Here is a 9,320-nt window from a genome sequence, read left to right as displayed (position 1 = left end):
GGGGCAGGTGGGCTAGGGGCGGGGCCAAGGGATAGGCGTTGAAGGACTGGCCGAGGCGGGGGGCGGGGCCAAGGGACGGGACTAAGGGATGAGGCGTTGAAGGATTGGACCCCGGCGGGGGTGGGGCTAAGGATGCGGCAGTGAAGGATTGGACGAAGGTAGGGCGGGGCCAAGGATGGGCCTAAGAAGGTTGCGAATAAGGGGCGGGGTTTTAGCACAGGGCGGGGCCAAGGGGTGGGCGGGACAAGGAGCCAAACGAAGAGACTGGGAGCGGTGAAGGACTGAAGGCGGAGAGGGGCGGGCCAGAAGGCGGAGCGGAACGTCACCTGAGCAGCTTCTAGGGGCGGGGTGGGGCGCCAGGGGAACAGCTGTGAGGGGCGGGGCTGGCTGGCGTGGAGGGCAGGCGTGGCGCGCGCTGACGTCGTGGCCGGACACGTCGGCGGCGCGGCCGCCGCGGCGACCGGAGCCGGATGTGCCAAGATGGCTGCAGCGGCTGCCGCATCTAAGCTCGTTTTAACTGCCGGGCCGGCTTCCGCCCGCGGCTCCTGAGGGGCTGGCACCCGGGATTGCGGAGGGGCCGGGCGGGAACCGGCGCGGGCTTCGGCCGCCCTGAGCGGTGCCGGTGAGGACAGAGATCGGGGTGGAGGGAGGCGGGCGGGCGGGCCGGGCCCAGCCCCGAGCGGGCGGTGCGTCTCCGGGGTGCTGCGAGAGGGTTGGCGGGGCGCCGGGGCCGGTGGGCCGGGGAGTCGCGCGCCTGCAGCCCTGCGCACCTCGTTGCCCGCCTGTCAGACTGACGCGGACCCCACAGGTTTGGCCGGGTGCTTGGCAAGTGCCTGTGGACTCAGCTGCGTTGACACTTGGCTCAGCTGTGGCGGCCTTGGTTTGGGGTCTTGTTCGAATGGAAGATAGGCCAGAGCTGCAACTTTTTAAAGAGTACACGTAGGAAATTTCTTAGGGTGCCCTTGGCTTCGAAGGTCCTGAAGTTGTTTTGTCCTCATTGGTTGAAAGATTCGTACCGAGCCACGCAGGTTATGAGATAGATTTACATTTGAACTGCGGAGCAGCATTGCTGTTCGGTAACTTCGTGGCAAGGTGACTAAGATGTTGCAACGAAGGTCGAGCGCTTGTGTTTCATATCAAGGGTTAGAGGTTATGTGTAAACCAGCTTTGCCCTTTTTGTGATGGAAGTATTACAGTACAGAGTCTGGACACATCACAGCCATTTAAAATCAGATTCTGCCGGTTCACTTTTAAATGGCTTGGAGATTGGGCATGAGTTGCTTGTTAAGATTTTGTTTTCAGTATATGTGATGGCAGGTGTTAACTAGAGAGGTATTTCGTACCCCCGCACCCCGCATATGGCAAGAAGCAAACTGAGTCACAGTCCATTCCTAGAGTGACACTTTTGTAAGTTTGAGCACAGCCACCCTCCCTGTAGTTGTTTTTTTCCCTCCATGCCCTTTCTTGGGGTTATGGGTGCTGTTATCTTACAAAGATAAGACAAGAGGCAAAATAGCTTATTTCTTATTCCTTATGACTCATTCACCTTTAGTAGCAGTTTAAAATTGTACTGAGAGTTTTCTTTAGGGCATTGTGTAAACTTTAACACGATTCCTTCTTTCTTCCGTAAACATCTTTCCTTAGTGTCCTTTTGGATCTTCTGTCATTTTTAGCAATGTTTAGACTCCCCCCCCCTTTTTTTTTTTTTTACCATCTAAATGTCTTTGATTCTGTACTTAGAAAAGTTGGAGTCTATGGTGTTTTGGGGTCAAGTGTTCTACAGCTTGGCAGGGAGTTCGTAGTAGGTGAGACTGTAGGCAGAGGAGTAGACTCAGGTGCTCCTTGGCACTCCTGTTGGTTTACACACTCGGCTGGAGGCAGCAGCTCTGGAAGGGGAGGGGTGTGCTTTAGCTATCTCAGTTCCTGGTCTCGCCAGGAATCTACGTTGAAAATACATTGTGCTTAAGTATTTCACATAAATACAGGCAGTTTAATTGAAGAGCTAGGTTTACAAATAATGCATCTTTAAGATCTGCTGGTCTCTTTGAAACAGTCTTAGATGATTTGAGGCTACAGAATGATTTTCTGGACAGAATAAAATTCCCTATAGTCATGAGATAAATATATGCAGCTGCATTGTTTTTTTCTGGTAAATAGAGAAAAAAGATCAAAAGGATAAGATTCTTCAGGATTGTTTCAAATGAAATTTGTGTATTGCTAGAAAATTCTCAATATATGTGAGGGAAGTAGGCGATGCGACTTTATGAGGAAGTGATAGTGTTTGTTTCTAAAACAGTTCTTAGTCCAGGAGTTGAGAAGATAATTTTAAGAGTTTCTGCAAGGAAAATGTTTAAATACAAACCTGTGAAATTTAAGGTGTGATAAGATTTCCCTATTAAACAGTGGTAGGGGTTAGGGTATCCCAGAATCCACTTCAAGTAGAATTTCATAAGATTAAGCCCAGAAGGGACCCGAGAAATCACCATATTAATTCTCTCACTTTATAGATAAAGAAACTGAGTTGCAAAAAGTAGTGTGCCTGAGCCACTCAGCTGGATGCCAGTCTTGCTCTCACAGTGACACCTGACCAACAGATCCCCTAAGCCTGTGTTCTGTACTTTTTTTTTTTAAAGCTACTTAGAATGGTTGAGGGTCTTCTGCTGAAGCCTTACAAGGAGGAAGTTGTGTCCTGGAGGACGTCCTGAGTGCCTTTTTCACAGATAAGGGGAAAAGGCTCTGAATATTCTACCCTCAGTCCACATAAAGCTGAGCTGTAAATGTTCTTTGTTTTAAAATGACAGCTTAGAACCAAATGAAGTCTCTGATGCTGTTCCTAATATACAGTCCATTAAATTTGAGGTTCAAAGTGCTTGTCAGTCAGAAAGGGCGTCCTGTTGACCTAGGACAGCATGTGTGGGCAGTAATGGTAGTGAATTAATGGATTCATAGGACTAGTTTTCAGGTAGGGATAGGAACTTTCATTTGTAAGTTGCTTTACTTAAAATACACTCATAAGTGTTTTCTTTTATCTGCATATTAGAAAAATTTCCAAGAACAAAAATATTACATGTCTGCAAAAGCGTGGCTGAAACTCCAGAGTCCTTATGCTATTTTTCTCCCCATGTTCACTTTTCTCTGTGATTGCTAAACTTAATCTGTTTGTGATGATGAGAAGAACTGATTCACAGAACAGGGCTTTCTAAAGAGAGAGAACTTGGATTTTTGTCTTAAAAGTAGAAGTTAACTATTCAAGATTATCTTAATGTATTTTATTTTAAAACAACAGAAAACACTATGAAGAGGATTTTTGCCCCTTTGTTTTTTATGAGAGGTTTGTTGGCGCTTTGCCTGTTATTGAAAAGGTTTGAATCTAGTCATTTGGTCACTTTTACAGCTGCTGTAGGGATTTACCAGGTATGGCTCTTATAGCCCCAGCACTCAGAGGACCTGGTTTTCCTGTTGGTGTGTAACCAGTCCCAGTGCAAAAAAAATGGAACATTTTACGTGGTGGGGTAAAGGCCCTCTGGATGAGTACATGTCTCATGTTTATTTTGCACCTTGTCTTACTGTGTACTTGATAACCCTCTTTCATGAAAGAAAACAGAAGAGCCAATTTTAAACTTTGGTTTTCCTTTTGAGATTTAAAGGAACCTATATGAAAAGTATGATACACAGTCTTGGTAGGGGAGCTGGCTCTCTCTGGATCTGGTGATAGGTTACAGGAAAAGTGACCACGTTCCTGGTAGTAATTCAGACTGGCAGGTTCTGCTCGTCCCTGCCAGCTTGGTGAGGGCATCATGGAGGCAGCGGCCATTCCAATGGGTCCTTCGCTGGGTTATATAACTGAGTCCCAGAAGAGGGCAGTGACTTGTCTGAAGTCACTCAGCAGGTCACGGCACAGCCAATATCTGTGCTCCCGTCCAGTGTTCTTGCTCCGGACCAGGGCTGCAGTTCTGAACGGGACTGGGGTGGGAGAGATGCGCCCCTCAGGACTTACATGACACGAAATCATTGTCCATCATGTTCTTTTTTCTTAGTTTTCCTGATTGCAACCAGGTCTTTGAATATATGAATTTTATGCCAATTTTATCTTTTTCTTTTTCAGTTCAAATTAAGGATAACCTAGATCCTGCTATTCTCTGTAAACGGCATCTAATTGTGTACAAGAGCTCAGCCATGCAACCGCCGCCACAGGCTGCCCCACCCAGCGTGGTAGGGCCGCCTCCAGCTGGGAGCCCTCCGAGCATGTTCTGGTCTGGCAGTTCATACAGGAGACAGGCAGTCGCTAATGCACCAGTGGCTGCGGTAACTTGCCCACTGCAACCGGTAACGGATCCATTTGCTTTTAGTAGACAGGTGCTTCAAAACACCTCGCTGGGCACTTCATCCAAAAGCAGCCCACCCGTTTTGCCAGATTCGGCCCCACCAGCGTTTCTTCAGCACCCTGGTCTGCCTGTGCCTCACACAAATGCTGGGGATAGCTCCCAAGGACCCTGTGAGCCTTTGCCGAGACCTCTTTCACAGCCCAGGCCAGCGACAAGTCCATTTTCCAGTGTGTTGGCCTCTTCAGCACCACCCGGGAGTGCCGAAATGAGCAGGAGTGCCGAGGTCACTTCCAGCTCCGAACGTGAAGTTCATGCTCAGTACATTCCAGGAACGGGTTCTGACAGTTCTTATGGGGGCCACCTGCATGGGAACCTGCCTGGGCCTGATAGACCCCTGAGTGGGCAGAGCCCTCATGACAGTTCTGTGGCACCAACAACGTCCTACTTCTTCTCTCAGCCTCGTCAGCAAATGCCAGGGCAGTGGGGGCTGGTGCAGGGAGGCCCACAACCCTCAGGTCAGCATTATTGGCCCCGCCCAGAAGGACCTGTTCCAAACGTGGTGCCACAGGCCTCCAGTGTCTCCCACGTCCCTGCTCTGTCCAGCCCGCCTCAAGGGCCTGATCATGAGCAGCACAACCCTTCCATCACAGGACCCTTGACCAGTGGTGGAAGAGATGAGGCAGCCTGCCTACAAAGTGGAAACCACTCAGCAAGTCACTTTGATCTTGAAAACTCATTCAGGCAAAATTTGAGAGTTGGGAATACTGGGGCTGGCCAGGAGTTGAGGCCGAATCCAGGAGTGAATAAAGAGCAGTTGCCAAACCCTGCTCTTGTTAATCCATTCGCTCAGGGAAATAGCCCAGAAAGCCATTTGCACTACCCCTTGGGGACTGGGACCAGCCAGGCCCTGCCAGAAGCAGACTCAGGTACGCTCTGCATGTTTTTCCGAGGGGGAGAGACGGAGAATGAGGAGACCCTCTCATCTGAAAAAACAGCCTCTGCTGGCCAGTCTGACTTTGACGGTTTCTCCCCCAGCCCTGGCCTGGCCCCTCCTGCGCACGGGGGAGCAGGCAGTGTTTACCAGGCCTTTCTCAGAGCCACCGGCAGTGAGGCCACGCAGCAGGGAGGAGACACACAACCTTACTTTCCTCAGTCTACAGGCACCGAGCATGATAAACCAACCACTAAAAACGCTGCTGTTGATCTGTGGGGCGACACGGCAGGTGCAGGGACTCATGACACTGGTGGCTCACACTACGAGAATGTGGAGAACTTAGAGTTCACTCAGAACCAAGAGGTTCTGCCAAGTGAGCCCCCAAATTTGGATGCCTCCTCCCCAGCCGATCAGCTCAGATACGGGCCTCTTCCAGGGCCTGTGGTCTCCAGGCTCAGTGTCGCAGGCCATGCTGGAGGTGGGGGCTCAAACCTCGAGGCCCTGGACACACCACTGCACCCTGTGCGGTCTGATAGCGTGTCTTCTAGTTATAGCAGCAAGAGCCACAGGAGTGTTTCCAGTGCAGCCAGGCCCCAAGACTTGGGCACCTTCATACAGCAGGAAGTCGGAAAACCTGAGGAGGAGGCTTCAGGGAGCTTTTTCAAGCAAATTGATTCTTCTCCTGTGGGAGGCGAGACGGATGAGACCACTGTGAGCCAGAATTACCACCACAGCCTGTCCCAGCCCTTGACCCCAAGCCCCCCTAAACCTACAGGGATATTTCAGACAAGTGCAAATAGTTCTTTTGAACCAGTGAAATCCCACTTAGTTGGAGTAAAACCAATTGAGGCAGATCATGCCAATGTGGTAGGTGAGGTGAGGGGGACCCATGCCCACCAGAAGTGCAGAACAGCGGCTGCACCACCCGATGCCTGCCCTGGCAACCTGGAGCAGCCACCAGACAACATGGAGACCCTCCTCCCACCCCAGGTCTGTCCTCTGTCACTTACCACACCTGCAGAAGTCAGTCACAGGCTTCCACACACTATGGGGCCATCCTTGGAGACTATGCTTCCAACACCTGAGAAGAGGCCCTCGACCCGGGCCCAGGGAGCCATGAAGTGTGAGAGCCCAGCAACGACTCTGTGGGCACAGAATGAGCTGCCAGACTTTGGGGGCAATGTCCTTCTAGCCCCTGCTGCTCCTGTACTTCACATGCCCGGGAAACCTCAGCCATCTGAAGTGGTTCAGCCTCCAGACGAGGGAGTGTCTGGTCAGCTGCCCCAGCAGTCAGGCTGCCTCCCCCCTCTGCAGAGCGGGGTCAGCATTGGTGCTTCTGAGAACCTCGAGAACCCTCCCAAGATGGGAGAAGAGGAGGCCCTTCTGTCACAGGCAGGTTCTGGTTATGCCAGTTTGTTGTCCTCACCGCCCACTGAATCTTTGCAAAATCAACCAGTCTTGATTGCTCAGCCTGATCAGAGCTCTAATCTGGCTCCGCCCATTCATTTTTCTGTGTCCTTGTCGAATCCTAATGAGAAGACTCAGTCCTGGAGAGAAGCTCGGGTTGGGGACAGATCTGCCACGAGTAGTCGTGCTGTTGGGGGTGATTCTGGAGAAACTGCTTCTCTTTCTGGGGTTCCAGCCAGCTCTCTCATCTGCTCACCTCTGCCTAACAACCTTGCCCAAAGTAATTTTCCACAAATTTCTAGTATTTCTGAAATGGTTTCCACTCAACCTGCTAATTTGCTAGTTCAACCACCATCTCATCCAGCTCCAAAGAACTTGCTTCCAGAAGGTCAGAAGATTCACAGTGCAGAGAATGCTCTTCCGGAGTTGGTTAATAGCCCTGCTGGGAGCACAGGCATCATGTTGGTGTCGCCCACAAACACTGCCTTGGGACCTCATAGTAATAAGGCAAATCACCCCAGTAATCGGGAAGAGACTTCGGAAGCCTTAGACTTCACATTAAATAGGACTTTGGAAAATCCCGTAAGAATGTATAGTTTGTCCCATTCTGATAACCCAGACTCTTATCAACAAACCATCCCCAATCATCCCAGACAACCTGGGCCTGGGGTGTATAACCCAGACCATTTCTACCAACAGGTGAGAAAAGGTGCTCAGGACCAGCGTGGCCTGGAGAGAGCGCAGCAGGAGCCAGCTCCTTCAACCCCACAAGGGCCCAAAGCAGCATCTTCAGAACCCTCAAACCCAGAAAGTCCACCAGCACAAGGGCAGCTCCAAAACTCAGCCCAGCCACCTGCAAGTCCAGCTCCAGCTGACCCGGGCCAGCCTCAGCCACCCCGGTCCTCCAATGCATCGGTTGTGTCCAGCAACTCAAGCCAGGCAGCCATGCCGCCAGGCCAGCAGTGGATGCAGCCGCAGCCCCTGGACTTGGCAGCCTACTACTATTACAGACCCCCGTACGATGGCTTCCAGGCCCAGTACCCCTCACCATTCCCTCCAGAGCCTGGCACAGCCCCACTCTGCTACCAGGTAGGGTTGAGCTCTGACAGTTGAACCGTTTGACCAGTGGTCTTTTCTCTTGTGCTCTCTGGCAGGTTTCTGTCGGTTCATAAGTAACCTGTCGTGCGCTGCCGTGCAGGACACCGGTTCTGTGCGTTGCTCATGAGAAAAGTGCTCCTGGCCACCGCTGCTCTGCCACGCATGGCCCCCCTCATGGAATCCCACACTATGTAGTAGCACATTTGTGGAGATACCTGCTTAATGTTTGTGTAATGCAGCACCCCCAACTTATGGGACAGAAAAGCCCTTTGCTTCCCTGTTGCATCTGTTGGCCGTCTACAGAGCCCGAGTTCTGAGTTGCAGGTTTTGGGAAACTGGAGGGCCACTTGTAGCTTGCATGTGGTTGTGACATCAGAAACCTACGTAAGAAGCAGCAGGAAAACTAGTCTTTTAAATCTCTCCTTCAGAATAAAAGTATTTAGAGAAAAAAGTTAGGTTTGACATGTAATGCAAATGAAACGGGTGAAATTCCATCAGCTTCTCCCAGGTGCCTGGTGAGTCCAGCAGCAGAGTGGGGTCCCTGCTGCTACACAGAAGGTTCTTCTTGCCTCTTTCACAGTGCTGCAAGCTCACAAATGTTGTTTAAATTAGGTTCTGTTTAATCCTGCATGGAAAAGTGGGATTCAAGTGGACACGTTTCATTATTATCTGCTTTTCGTCGCCTCTAGTGTAGGCCCAGTGTCTTTCGAGGTCAGCCAAGGCAGTGGTATAGTGGACCAGAGAGGTTGAAACTGCTGACTCACAGAGGCAGGGCAGGGGCAGAGGCAGGTGGCTGAGCTGGGGGCCTTGTGGTCAGAAGAGGTTGTGTCAGGACTAGACTGGTCTGGGCTGGGCCAGGTTGGTTTGGGTGATGGGAGGCCTGTGCCAAGCTGTGGGCCCTCAGCATCTTTGTGTGTGTGTGAGCAGTTACACCTCCGACCACTGAGACCTAGGTTCCCAAAGGAGCCACGTGGACTTTATTCCCATAGCAGGAAGCTAAGCTCCGCTGGGAGCCCAGAGAAGCCAAGGGAGTGCCTGCTTTGGGTTCTTTGTGCAGCACTACCTCAGCTCCTCGAGAGTTCAGCATCACAGGAGCCCGGCATCACTTCTGTGGGAGCCTGTGCCCCTCTGCCTTTTCTCTGTGTCACCTTAGCTTCCAGCGCCAGTCAAGAAGTCCATGTGACATGTTTCTCATCCTCTGCCAGGTGATGGTGGAGAGTCAGGTTCCCAGACACACAGGACTGATTCTGGCTGGTGCCTGGATCACCTCTCTGCTTCAGGTCCTCATGTGGCTGCCCCTTAGAGGCAGAGCTGTGTTGATTCAGTGATTTGTAATAGGGCTAGAATCCTCTAAGAATAAAATATCCTCTTTTTGAGGCTGCTTGTAGCTTCAGGACCCATCACATGGAACCCTGCTTCTGTGGCTTACCTGAGATGGCATCTGATGCAGGAAACAGTTTTGATTCTGGTACTGCAGGAAGCAGAAGCCTAACAGAGCTCTCAAGAGTTGCCATGGCTCCTTAGGGTGCCTACTGACATGCTGGCTTCTCCTGAGC

The 9,320-nt window shown here is 51.2% G+C and overlaps 1 protein-coding gene across 4 annotated transcripts in view; it reads left to right on the top strand.

Annotated features, from left to right (window-relative positions):
- Positions 1-486: 486 nt before the first annotated feature.
- Positions 487-9,320, top strand: part of SEC16A (SEC16 homolog A, endoplasmic reticulum export factor) — a 35,221-nt gene continuing 26,387 nt past the window's right edge. For 3 of the 4 annotated variants that reach the window (XM_087822952.1, XM_087822950.1, XM_087822949.1), the window contains exons 1-2: positions 487-622; positions 4,106-7,755. In XM_087822952.1, the coding sequence (XP_087679078.1) occupies positions 4,177-7,755 (3,579 nt within the window). In that variant the 5' untranslated portion in view covers positions 487-622; positions 4,106-4,176. The remainder of the gene's footprint in view (positions 623-4,105; positions 7,756-9,320) is intronic. The other variant, XM_087822951.1, reaches the window with a different exon arrangement.

Source organism: Miniopterus natalensis, chromosome 12 (genome assembly GCF_054644295.1).
Source record: "Miniopterus natalensis isolate mMinNat1 chromosome 12, mMinNat1.hap1, whole genome shotgun sequence".
Taxonomy (NCBI): Eukaryota; Metazoa; Chordata; class Mammalia; order Chiroptera; family Miniopteridae; genus Miniopterus; species Miniopterus natalensis.
The sequence above is the reverse complement of the archived record's forward strand: the minus strand, read 5'-3'. Positions and strand labels throughout refer to the sequence as shown.